Source organism: Lemur catta, chromosome 20 (genome assembly GCF_020740605.2).
Source record: "Lemur catta isolate mLemCat1 chromosome 20, mLemCat1.pri, whole genome shotgun sequence".
Classification (NCBI taxonomy): domain Eukaryota; kingdom Metazoa; phylum Chordata; class Mammalia; order Primates; family Lemuridae; genus Lemur; species Lemur catta.
In genome coordinates, this window is record NC_059147.1 from 34,032,727 (window position 1) to 34,045,558 (window position 12,832).

The 12,832-nt window shown below is 65.8% G+C and overlaps 2 protein-coding genes across 2 annotated transcripts; one reads left to right on the top strand and one right to left on the bottom strand.

Annotated features, from left to right (window-relative positions):
* Nucleotides 1-5,821: 5,821 nt before the first annotated feature.
* Nucleotides 5,822-9,478, top strand: CDT1 (chromatin licensing and DNA replication factor 1; the record flags this gene model as incomplete). Its single annotated transcript, XM_045533822.1, has 9 exons — nt 5,822-5,971; nt 6,048-6,199; nt 6,591-6,788; nt 6,877-7,022; nt 7,173-7,273; nt 7,716-7,904; nt 8,190-8,327; nt 8,409-8,610; nt 9,137-9,478. Coding segments are annotated over 9 exons (1,437 nt in total), but the record flags the coding sequence as incomplete, so codon positions are not given.
* Nucleotides 9,479-10,378: 900 nt separating this feature from the next.
* Nucleotides 10,379-11,861, bottom strand: APRT (adenine phosphoribosyltransferase). The gene is made up of 5 exons (XM_045533823.1): nt 11,727-11,861; nt 11,537-11,643; nt 11,307-11,440; nt 10,954-11,032; nt 10,379-10,804 (listed from the first exon to the last, which is right to left on the bottom strand). The coding sequence occupies exons 1-5, from the start codon at nt 11,813-11,815 to the stop codon at nt 10,662-10,664; spliced, it is 552 nt and encodes a 183-aa protein (XP_045389779.1). The 5' UTR covers nt 11,816-11,861; the 3' UTR covers nt 10,379-10,661.
* Nucleotides 11,862-12,832: the final 971 nt, after the last annotated feature.

The following is a 12,832-nucleotide window of genomic DNA, read 5'->3' on the forward strand; positions in this document are numbered from 1 at the left end:
ACCCTCTGGGTGGGGAGAAGGAAGGCCCGGAACCAGCCAACCGCCGGCCGTTCTCCGCGCTGAGTGCCTTGCTGACTCACCCTCCGCCCGGCCCTCCTGGGGGCTGCTCAGAGCCGAAAGCGGAGTGACCCGGCCTGAGCTCAGACGTGGCCTTTCCTGCCCACACTCCTGGCTTTGGGCCAGCTGGAGGGTGCAGCAGATGACAGCATGCCCCTGACCTTTGTGACCTCTGGCTCTCTAGACCCCGCGTGATGTGGCCTGCTGGCCTCCCCACATCCCTCAACCCATTCCAGCCACGGGCATCACCGTCGTCTCTGCCGCAGGCCCTTTGCACATGTGGCTGTCCGCTCAGATCACCCCGTGGCAACTCCTTCTTGCCATTTCGGGTCTCAGCTCATGTCACCTCCTCTGAGAGGCCTCCCTGACTCCTCCGACATAAGCAGTTCCCCAGTCACTCAGTCGCATGTCGAGGTTTTATTTTCTCATCTGAATTATCTTTTATTTACTAGTTTCCGTCTCTGTCTGGGGGACCGTGAGTTCCTGGAGCACAGGGCCTCGTCTGTCTGTGCGTGACCTGGTGCACAGTGGGCCCCGGGCCCCTGCAATGGGTCCTCAGCGGTCAGGCTCCTGGGGGGCGCTGTGGATAGTTGACCAAAGGAGAGAGGGCACAGAGCCCGAGCTCCAGGCTTTTCCAGGGGAAACATCCACAGACAGGTTCCAGCCCCTTTGCCATCTGGTCTCTGCCCCCTGAAGGCACTCCAGCCACGCCACGTCCCCCCGGCATTCTGTACCTACGAGCCAGCATGACCCTTCAGGCGGAGCCGGGACAGAACAGAGCAGAAAAGGGCTTTCACCTCCCTTATTCTAGACTCTATACCTCCAGTAATGCAGACCCACGTGGATCGGCCTTTGTGACCGTGCTTTCACTAAGGCTCCTCGGACTGGAAGAAAGAGAAACTCACTCAGAGTCGCTTTAAGCAAAAGAGGCAAATATCGGGGCAGGAATCTGCCGCCTCATCCAAGTCTGGGGCCTCGGGAAGGGCTGGAGGCATCACAGAGACCTCGCTGGAAACTACCTGAAACCACCTGTGTGAGCTGTCGTGTCTTCACACCACGCTGGTGGCTGTTCCAGCTCCGGAGGCCCCGTCCCAGCAAAGGGGCTGCTTGGCTCCCTGTGCCCCCCCCCCAGTCACCTGTGACCAGAAGGCAGCGTCTCACAGCACAAACGCAGCCACTGAACTCCATCACGGTAGCCAAGCATGGCAACATACACACATACATATATATATATATATTTTTTTTTATTTTATTTTTTGAGACAGGGTCTTATTCTGTTACCCAGAGAGCAATGGCTCTCTCATCCCTCACTGCAGCCTTGAACTCCTGGGCTCAGGTGACCCTCCTACCTCAGCCTCTCGAGGAGTTGGGACTACAGGTGTGTGCTACCACACCCAGCTAATTTTTCTATTTTTTTTAGAAATGGGGTCTCACTATGTTGCCCAGGCTGGTCTCGAACTCCTGGGCTCGAGCGATCCTCCTGCCTCGGCCTCCCAGAGTGCTGGGATCACAGGCGTGTGCCACCGCGCCCGGTGCCTGGCACGTTTCCGAGAAGGACTCTAAGGCTGAAGCCACCCCAAAAGGCCTACTCTCCAGGGGGGACAGTGAAAATATTAAACAGTTGACCCGGCTGGTCCCTGAGCCACCAGATGGACACTGGCGGAAGCACCGAAGCCGAGTCCTGAGGCTGCTGCCGTGCGGGGTGTCCCCCTCTCCACTCGCTGGTCACGGGGAGTGACCGCCGCCATACCCCGGCCTCCAAACTCCCCACACTCCTAAAACCAAGCCTCTGCCCCACACGGGGCCAGACAAATTTCAGACTCACGCCCTGGACTCCGCAAGCCCCCAGCGAGCTGCCCCAGGATGTAGCCCACCCCAGAGCCACTCAGGGCTTGCTGGGCCCTGCCTCTGTCCCCAGCTTGTGCCCAGGGCTGGCCAAAGTGACAGCAGCGCTGTGCACGCACTTTCCCTCCCAGGACTCCCGGGAGCCACCCCTGCGGTAGATGGTGACAGAAGTCACACAGTCGGGTGGTAGCCAGGCGGGAAGGGGGCTCCTCCCGAGGTGGCCCCGGCACAGTCTGGGGGCCAGCGCAGCACCGTGTGGCCCAGCGGAGGGTGGGCAGGCTGACGCCAGCCCGCAGCTCTCGCTCCCCAAGTCGACGGAAACTGGCAAGAGACCGAAAAGGAAATGCACGCAGGGCAGGCTTTCCGGGGCTTTTGCTGGAACAAAAGGAGGCAGCACCGGCCGAGCCACCTGACTGGCTCTCCAAACCGGCTGAGAAACCAGATTGGCTGGAAACGAAGGGCCGGGGAACTTTCAAAGTGCAGAGAGCGGAAGTGCAACACCAGCCCCGCAATCGCTGCTGCAGAGTTGTTTTCTTGCCAGCCGCCTACCCGGCGATCATGCTTCTCCACACATCACGTGTCTCATTACCATGTTAAATCTCCACTCTTGGGCGTGATTTTTAGCATTAAAACGGGGGCAGTGGTCCACCAGCAGTGAACTTGGGGCTTCATCTTGGCGGCAACCAATTTGTGCTGGCTTTGGCTGGGGCTGGTGGCCCCTGCTCCGTGGTCCCCACGTCCTGCTCGGGAGAGCAGGGCCGCCTTCCCCCGAGGCTTCCCTTTAGAGCTGTGAGCAGACTTCAGCTTTGGCTCAAGACTCAGCCCAGTCCACCTCCAGTACCACCGCCCTGGCAAGGGAAGCAAAATGTGGGTGGGGCCAGCTCAGCACTGTGGGGACCAGGCGAGGCCCCCCCCGGCAGCATCCGGTCCCTCAGCTTATCTCTGGAGAGCAGGGACCGGACCCCATGGAGCGCCAGGGCCCCGATACTGAACAGTCGCTCATGGTTAGGTCCAGCTCCCTCTGCCTCTCTGGGAACAGGTGTCTCTGTTTTCTAAATGTGAAGCAGACAGTGGGCAGCACTGTGCCACCAGGGGAAGAGACAGCTCCCTCCACCTGGTGAACAGCTACGGCCCAAAGACTTAACAGGGCCTCTAACTGCAGCTGGTCTTAAGGAGAGGCTGGCCTATAACTTAGGCTGCCATGACGGCTCTAAAATGTCACAAGCTTTCCCTCTTTACCGTATAGCAGGCTCACAACCTACAGTGTTCCACTCTGACACCCAGATCACTTTCTACCACCTTTGAGAAAAGCTGGGATTCCCACCCTAATTAGGATAGAACAGAATGCTACAGCTGAAGAGGTGCAGGGTAGGGGTCTGCACCGCAGCTGTGCAGGTTAAGGCCTGGCCCGGGGGGCTGCCCTGGGGGTGGTGGGCTGAGACCCGCCGGCCCCACTCCTCAAGGTGTTTTTCACGAGCCTTCAGGGCAGGCTGGGTCCCAGGACCTTTCAAAGTTTCTTGTCCAAACTCCAGAATGAGAAATACATTGTTTCAAAACATTCTATTTTCAAATATTTCAAAGATACAGAGCAGCTGAGAGACTCTCACAGGCAGCGCTCACCACCACTCAGACTGTCCCAGTGGTTCACACCGTTCTTACCCCGTGTTCATCTACCCGCCTTCCACACATCTGCAAGTCTCGCACACAGGTCAGTCCTAAACGCCTGCGCACGCATGCCGTCCACCAGAGTCCAGTATTTGTCTACAGTGCGATCTTTAGATACACGCACAGACCTCAGGGGACCCTCAAGTTCTGACCAATCTTATGCCTGTGAAAGCCTTGCCCCAGCACGGCCGTGTCGGGCACCTGGGACGTCCCCTCCTGTTCCTTCCCAGTCAATTCCTGCCCCCACCCCCACCACTGTTTGACGTACATACGTTTTACTCGCCCAGAGCACACATGCCAGAACTAAACTTCAACACAATGTAGCCTTAAAAATCCAGGTCTCAACCGTCTACACTGATTTCCTGACCGGCTGATAATCTGCAAAACTCAGGTCCAGGTGCTGCCCCTAAAGTGCGGACGGGACTCAGGCGCCCCGATCCCAGCAACCCCCAGCTTTCTCACAAAGCACCAACGGCATCACCAAATGACCTTTAACTTTTTTTTTTGTTTAAATAGGCACAATTCATGCTCTTTACAGAAAACTTGAAAACGGTGGAAAAGTGCAGCCCTCCCCGCATCCCGGCCCTGCCAGACCTCAGGCCCCGCCGGGACCTGCCAGGCCGCGCTGCTCCCGTTTCTCGGCACCACCTGGAAGGAGGGGCTCCCGTCGGGGTCTTAGGTTCCCCAGAAGCCCGAAGCTGCAGGCCTGGTTCTCACACAACGGAAGCTTCAGGTTCCAAGGGCTCACAGCGTTAACGCCTCCGCCAGTTTGAAGGCAGTTTCTTTCTTTCGTGCTCCCCCCTTATAATCGAGACACAAGTCACAGATCACAACGTTCACCCTAAAACTGCGCAGGCCGGCGGCCACGTCTGCAACCCCGGCGCTCTGGGAGGCCGAGTAGAGAAGGTCGCTCGGGGCCAGGAGTATAAGACCAGCCTGGGCAACACAGCGAGACCCCGTCTCTACTAAACATAGGGAAATTGGCCGGAGCGGGGCCTGGTGGCGCACACCCGCAGTCCCAGCTACTGGGGAGGCTGAGGCAGGAGGTCGCTGGGGCCGGGAGTTGGAGGCTGAGTGGGCTGTGATGACGCCACTGCACTCCCGCCGGGACAACCAGCGAGACCCCGTTCCTAAAACACGAAGTGCAGTCGGGGCCGCAACCGCGCGGTCCTGCGGGGCCGCCTCGGACGCGCAGCCGCGCAGGGGACGCGCGAGGACAGGTGCCGCGCGCGCACACGGCCGCACTAGGGCGCATGCGCGGCCCCGCGGCGCGCACAGCAGCGCGCATGCGCCAGGAAGCGTCCATTTCCCGCCTCCCCCCCCCCAGTGGTCCGGCCCAGGCGCGGGCGGGGCCGGGCGTGCGCGCGAAAACCGGCGGGAAACGCGCCTCCCGCCGCCGCCGCCGCCAACATGGAGCAGCGCCGCGTCACCGACTTCTTCGTGCGCCGCCGCCCCGCGCCCCGCGCCGAGCTGCGGGCCAAGCGCGCCCGCCCCGGGACCCCGCCGCCCGCGAGCAGGAGGCTGCGACTGTCGGCCGCCGCCGGAGGGGTGAGGGCCGGGGACAGCGAGGCCGGAGTGCTGGGGGCGGGGGAAACTGAGGCCGGAGTGGTGAGGGGCGGGGGGAAACTGAGGCCGGAGTGGTGAGGGGCGGGGGAAACCGAGGCCGGAGTGCTGGGGGCGGGGGAAACCGAGGCCGGAGTGGTGAGGGGAGGGGAGTCGGGGGAAACCGAGGCCGGGCTGGGGGCGGGGTGCAGGGGCAGCCGAGGCGGGGCGGCGGTGTGGCTGCGGCGCAGAGGAGCGTGCAGGAACCCGCAGGAGGGGCCGGGGGTCCCAGGGTCGGGGCGGGCGGGACCCGCCGGCTCCTGTAGCCGCTGCAGGGACCTGGGCTATGACTCCTGCGAGGAAGAAGCCACTGGCGGGTTTGACCCGGGATCCCACCAGCAGCGCTGGGAAACCCAGCTTGCCTGCACGGCTGGGAGGGGCTCAGCCCTCGAAACTGCCCCGGAAGGCCCAGCGGAGGTGGACCGTGTCCCTCCCAGTTGACTTCAGCAAAGACCCCAAATAACGAGGCCCCTGAGCATCCAGTTAACTGAAAGGCCATCCCTGATCCCCTAAGTGTGTTCTCTTTCTGCAGAGCCAGGTGCACCCGGGTCTTGTCATGTGTTCATGTTTGGGTCCTTCCCACCAGGTTTCCAGCCCCAGTTCCCTGGCCGGCCCTGGCTCCCCGGCCACCCCTGGCTCCCCTGCTGGCCCTGGCTCCCCGGCCACCCCTGGCTCCCCTGCTGGCCCTGGCTCCCCGGCCACCCCTGGCTCCCCGGCCCGCACTTCTCGGGGCAGGAAGATACAGAAGAAAGATGCCCTCTCAGCGGGTCAGCCGTCCGGCCTGGCAGCCTTGCAGGACAAGGTGAGGAGCTGGACCAAGTGCAGGTGGGACCGGCCATGGGGCGACTGGCTGGGCTGACAGCACCCTGTGTCCCCAGGTCCCCCGGAAAGACACCATCTCCGAGCTCCAGTCATGCCTGCAGCGGGCTCGGGCGCTGGAGGTGCGGGTCCAGGCGCTGAAGGCCAGCGCCCAGAAGGGTGCTGAGAGCCCCAGCCCGCCGGAGGCTGAGGGCGGTCCAGAGCAGCCGTGGTGAGTCGGGTGGGCGGCCACGCAGGGGCAGGTGGGCAGGGGGAGAAGTTGGTGCTGTCGGCAGAGCCCAGCCTGCTGCCCATGCACCCTGCCCCCGGCGTCCACCTGGGAGGGGTTGGTAACTGCCGCCTCGTGGGCTCTGGTGCACCTGGGGTGCTGCGGACAGCCCGTGGTCACAGGGCATTTGCTGTGCGTCCCCCGCTGTGCTCCTCAGAGCCGAGGACGCCGGGCTGGGGGTCCCCTGGGGCTTGAGTGTGCAGCCAGGGTCTGCTGTCGTGTCCATGCTACTCCTGATGAGATGGCAGTGTGGGGTCTCCCTGGCGTGGGGCCTGCTCTGGGCCCGGAGGGGCGTGTGGCTGGTCTTTTCCCGAGCCGGCTCTCTCCCCGACAGCGGCAAGCAGCTGCCCGCCTACCAGCGCTTCCATGCCCTGGCCCAGCCCGGCCCTCCAGGGCTGGTGCTGCCCTACAAGTACCAGGTGCTGGCCGAGATGTTCCGCAGCATGGACACCATCGTGGGCATGCTCCACAACCGCTCGGAGACTGCCACCTTCGCCAAGGTCAAGCAGGGCGTCCAGGACATGACACGCAAGTCAGTGGCCGGCAGGCGGGGCTGGCCGCCCCCCCCCGGGTGCGCGGTCGGCCCCGGCTTTCTCCTGACCTGGCACCGCCTCCCGCAGGCGCTTCGAGGAGCGCAACGTGGGCCAGATCAAAGCCGTGTATCCCACGTCCTACCGCTTCCGCCAGGAGCGCAACGTCCCCACCTTCAAGGACGGTGTGAAGAGGTCCGATTACCAGCTCACCATCGAGCCGCTGCTGGACCAGGGTGAGCGTGCTGGGTCCAGGGCCTCAGTTTCCCCACCTGTGACCCATGCGTGTTTGAGGATGGGTGTGAGGCACTGGGCGCTGGGAACGTGGTCACGGGGCCAGGCGGCTGGGGGGCCTGCGGGGGCTCAAGCCTGGACTCTCCCCGCAGAGGCTGGCGCTGCAGCCCCCCAGCTCACGGCCTCGCGCCTCCTGCAGCGGCGGCAGGTCTTCAGCCAGAGGCTGCTCGAGCGAGCCAAGGAGCACCACAGGGTGAGTGGGCGGCAGGCAGGGGCGTAGCGAGCACCCGGTCCCTGCCGCACGGAGGTGGTGGCACTGCGGGCGTGTGTGCCTGGACACCTGTTCAGCGCACGCAGCACCCCCGCCACAGGCAGCCCCCACCCAGAGGCTGAGTTCTGGAGCTTTCCTCTCCCTTGCTCCCCACTGCGGTGTCATGGGCGGGGGGCGCACCCTGTTGACGCCTGGCACACGGGGCACACAGGCCTGCGCCGGGTCTGCCCTGAGCCGGGACGGCAGCCTCAGGCCCTGAGAAGGCCCGTGACGGTGCAGAGTGGGTGCTGACTGCGGGCCCTCTCCTTCCCTGAGTACCTGGGCACAGAGAGGTTTAGTGACATGCCCGAGGCAGCCCAGCTGGGACAGGAGCTCAGACAGCCCTTGTCTCGTATGTGACCCAGGGCACCCCCTTCTCCCACAGGCCTTCCTGGCCTCCCTGAGCCCCCCCATGGAGGTGCCTGACGACCAGCTGACCCGCTGGCACCCGCGCTTCAGCGTGGACGAGGTGCCTGACGTCGAGCCGGCCGCGTTGCCCCAGCCGCCTGCCACGGAGCAGCTCACCACGGCCCAGGAGGTGCTGGCCCGCGCCCGCGGCCTGGTGTCGCCCAGGGTGAGGCTGCGCGGGGCTCTGAGTCCTGACCCCATGGGGGATGTAATGGGCGGAGCCTCCACAGGGGCTTCGTGCTTGGCTGGGGGTCTAGAGAGGCCGGGGACGTGCCCCGCAGCGGGCTGCACTGCGGGCCGGGACCCCACGTCGCCCAGCACAGCCTTCCTCGGGCCTGGAGAGGCCTGGGGGCGCCGGGGCAGAGGGTCCAGGCAGGGGGCGAGGGGCTTCCTCTGGCAGGGCTGGGCCCACTGCCTCTTGTGACCTCCCCTCTGACCGTCCCCCCCACAGATGGAGAAGGCCTTGAGTCAGCTGGCCGTGCGCTCAGCCGAGCCCAGCAGCCCCGTCCTGCCCGCCAGCCCGCCGGCCACCCCGCCCACCACCCCCACCCACGCCCTGAAGGGGGTGTCCCAGGACCTGCTGGAGCGGGTGAGCCAGTGACGGGCAGCCGGGGGCCGTGGGGGCCGGGGTGACCCGCTGCCCACGACCAACCTCCCGCACCCACCCCAGGTCCGGGCCAAGGAGGCACAGAAGCAGCTGGCACAGATGACGCGGCGCCCGGAGCAGGAGCTGCGGCTGCAGCGGCTGGAGCGGCTGCCCGAGCTGGCCCGCGTGCTGCGCAGCGTCTTTGTCTCGGAGCGCAAGCCGGCGCTCACCATGGCGATGGCCTGCGCCCGGATGGTGGGCAGCTACTGTGCCAGCATGAGCCCTGGTAGGTGGGGCGGGGCCCGGGCTCACCACTGGGGTCCTGCGACCACCTCCCCGGCTTCCTGACAGGGGTGTCCACCCTGGATTCGTGTGTTCACCAGAAGCGCACGGGTGCTGGGTGCTCCTCGAGGCCCCCCAGCCTCTGCCGGCCCCTCCACTCCTGCAGCCTCCTGAGGCAGCTCCCCCGGCCGGTTTCTCTGCATTCCTGGTCAGAGCAGCCTCCCAGTCCCCGGCTGAGCTGTGCGCTCCTGGGCCTCTGGCCACCAGGATGGGGCTGCAGGTCCCACAGCTGCTCTGGCCTCCTCCTGCGGGGCTTTGGTGGCAGGGTCTCCTGCCACCACATCACTCCTCCAGTCCTCAAGGGCACAGGCAGTGACCCTAGGCTTGGTCTCTCCCCGAGAGGCTGTAGACAGGGTTGTAACACCCTGCCTTGGGGGCGGAGAGAGCCCGGAGGTGGGGGGCTGGGCTGGGTCACACCGGTGCTGCCGCAGGGTGGCCTCACCGCCTGGCCTCACCGCCTCTCTCCGCAGGGGAGATGGAGAAGCACCTGCTGCTGCTGTCCGAGCTGCTGCCCGACTGGCTCAGCCTCCACCACGTTCGCGGCGACACCTACGTCAAGCTGGACAAGGCTGCCGACCTGGCCAGCATCACGGCACGCCTGGCCCTCCGCGCCCGCACCGAGGGGCTGTGAGCCCGGGGCCTGCTGCAGAGCAGCGGGCTGGGGACACACTGGGCTGGGCCGCTGTGTGGTTTTACTCCTTGTATGAACTCGACGCACTTTGCTCTTCTCTTCCCGGGGGTCCCCGACGGTGGGTGGTGGGTCTGTCTTGGTCTCGGGTAGGTGTGTTGATATTAAACTGGTTTCTGCCTCCGCTGCTGTTGACAGCACTTATCAGGGAGGCGGGGCTGGGCAGGGTCGGGGGGGTGTGGTTGGCAGAGCACCACCCCCGAGACACGTCCCCTACGTAATCCTGCAATCTGTGAACACGTGACCTCATGGCAGAGGGACTGATCACGCCAGGAGTTTGGAGGTGAGGTTAAGGTTAGGGCTGGGGTGGGCCCAGTGTCACCACAGGGTCCTTGTTGGAGACCAGAAGCAGTCAAAGGGCGGGGCCGCCCTGCCAGGGAGTGCAGGCAGCCCTGGGACACGAGGAAAGATGCCCCCTGGACCCTCCAGGACCCAGCCTGCCAACGCCTTGACCTCTGTACTTCTGAGCTTTGGGACTAAGATAATTAAGCTGTGCTTAAGCCATTAAATTTGTGGCAACTGAAAACCAGTGCAGGTGGCACCTGCCACCTCGGGGCTGTGAGTCCTGCACATGGGCCCCTAACCACCCACACGGCCTGTTCCCACCCCGGGAGGTCGCAGCCCCGCGAGGTGAGAACCGCGGTGAGTGCTGCTGCCGCCCACTCCGTGTGAAGGCCGAGGCGCTGGCCTTGCAGTCCCAGGGCTCGTGCCCTGGGTGACAGAATGACGGGACAACGTGTATAGCAGAAATGTTTACTCATGTTCTCTTCCTGAGGTTTTTTTTTTGAGACAGAGTCTCGCTTTGTTGCCCAGGCTAGAGTGAGTGCCGTGGCGTCAGCCTGGCTCACAGCAACCTCAAACTCCTGGGCTCAGGCGATCCTACTGCCTCAGCCTCCCGAGTAGCTGGGACTACAGGCATGCGCCACCGTGCCCGACTAATTTTTTTCTGTATATATTTTTAGTTGTCCAAATCATTTCTTTCTAATTTTAGTAGAGACAGGGTCTTGTTCTTGCTCAGGCTGGTCTCGAACTGACCTCAAACAATCCACCCGCCTCGGCCTCCCAGAGTGCTAGGATTACAGGCGTGAGCCACCGCACCCAACCCTCTTCCTGAGTTTTTAACTGGACGTGGGCAGCACACAGGGCTCTGCCCCAGGCCGCCTGCTCCAGGCTTTGGCACTTCCAGGAGGGCCCCTAGGCACTGGGGTATCACTTGGCAGCCAGTGGCCCTGATGCCCAGCAAAGGTCACTTTGGTCGCCTGAGGCTGACACCTTCCTGGCTGAAGAGGGGCCGGGAGGCCACGTGGTCACTCGTACTGCAGGAGGGAGAAGAAGGGCACCGGCCCCAGCCTCTCGCGGCCTCGCAGGGAGCTCAGCTCCACCAAGCTCACGCACTCCAGCACCTCCGCCCGCAGCCGGCCCAGCAGCTCACAGGCGGCTCGCATGGTTCCTGCGGGAAGGAGGGGCCCTGGCTCTAGCTGGGCTGCAGGGTCTGCACTCCAGGCCAGCCCCTGGTGAGGCTGTGACTGCAGAGACCCCACCCCACACCCAGGCCAGGCCCTCCCAGAGCCTCAGCTGTGTGCTGGGCGGGACCCTCACCGCCAGTGGCCAGCAGGTCGTCCACGACCACCACCTTCTTCCCCGGCTCCAGGGCGTCTGCCTGCATCTCCAGCTCCGCCTGCGGACAGGAGGCGGATGTGTGGCCTCAGACTCCCACGGAGGGAACAGGAGGCAGGTGTGTGGCCTCAGACTCCCACGGACGGACAGGAGGCAGGTGTGTGGCCTCAGACTCACGGAGAGGGGCCGACCTCGTGTGCAGAGCCTGGGAGCTGACCCCACTTCGCCCCTTCCTGGCTGTGTGAGCTTAGCCGCGCGTCTCAACCCCCTGAACTCCGCATCCACTGTGACCTCCCCGAGCTGCTTGGGAACGGAGGGACCCGCCCGCCGCTCACCTTCCCGTACTCCAGCGAGTACAAGGCCCTCACGGTGGGGCCCGGCAGCTTCCCGCTCTTGCGGATGAGCACGAAGCCCAGGCCCAGCTCCTGCGCCAGGCTCGGCCCGAACAGGAAGCCTCGCGAGTCCAGGCCTGTGGGAGAGAGCAGGGGACAGGTACCCGCGGTGACAAGGGCCCGGGCGGTCGCCGAGCTGTCCCGAGGGGCACGGCCCCGCCGCCCTCGCTCACCCGCCACGTAGTCGATGCGGCCGCCATGCGCCGCCCGCAGGTGCCGCGCCAGGAGGTGGATGGAGGCGCGGAAGGCGGCGGGGTCCTTCAGCAGCGGCGACACGTCCCTGCGCGGGGACAGCGTGGTCAGCGCGCCGCGGGCGGACAGGGACAGGGCAGGGGCAGGGAAGGGGCCGGGCCGCGCTCGCACCTGAACAGCACGCCCGGCGTGGGGAAGTCGGGGAAGCTGCGGATCCGCTGGGCCACCAGCTGCAGCTCCGACAGCTCGAGCTCAGCCATGACCGCGTGGGAGGCGCCGGGGACGCGGATTTGAGAGCGCGGGCCGGGGGCGGGGCGTCCGCGGGAAGGGCGGAGCCGAGCGTCTGCGCGGGCCGGGGGCGGGGCGTCCGCGGGAAGGGCGGGGTCGAGCGTCAGCGCGGGCCGGGGGCGGGGCGTCCGCGGGAAGGGCGGAGCCGAGCGTCTGCGCGGGCCGGGGGCGGGGCGTCCGCGGGAAGGGCGGGGTCGAGCGTCAGCGCGGGCCGGGGGCGGGGCGTCCGCGGGAAGGGCGGAGCCGAGTGTCTGCGCGGGCCGGGGGCGGGGCGTCCGCGGGAAGGACGGGGCCGAGCGTCTGCGCGGGCCGGGGGCGGGGCGTCCGCGGGAAGGGCGGGGTCGAGCGTCTGCGCGGGCCGGGGGCGGGGCGTCCGCGGGAAGGGCGGGCCCGAGCGTCTGCGCGGGCCGGGGGCGGGGCGTCCGCGGGAAGGGCGGGGTCGAGCGTCTGCGCGGGCCAGGGGCGGGGCGTCCGCGGGAAGGGAGGGGTCGAGCGTCTGCGCGGGCCGGGGGCGGGGCGTCTGCGGGAAGGGGCGGGGCCGAGCGTCTGCTAGGGCCGGGGGCGGTGCTGCACGGGGAAAGGGCGGGGCGAGCGGGGAGGAGCGTCCATGGGGGCGGGGACCGGGCGCGAGGGGCGGGACCCGCCGCCTCCACCGGGAAGTATTACCGTATTTCGTCTAATTCTAGGTGCCCCGATTTTAAGGTGCGCTCGGATTCCCTGCGCCGCTGAACAGACGCGTCCCCCGCTCAGGGACCGGGAACCGGACAGAGGCGCGAATCGTGGCGCCGTCCGCGCTGCCCAGGCCCGGGCCGTTGGTGCAGGGGAGGGGAGGGTTATTGGGGGAGGGGGGGGCGGTTAGTCCTAGTCCTGACCCCAAGTCTTCCCCGCCCCAGCGCCGCCCCCCGCGGCCTCGTACCCCGGGGGCCCCCCCCCCCCGAGGCACAGCTTCCCCAAAGAACAGTCTCTCTTTTTTAAAAACCAAGACAATA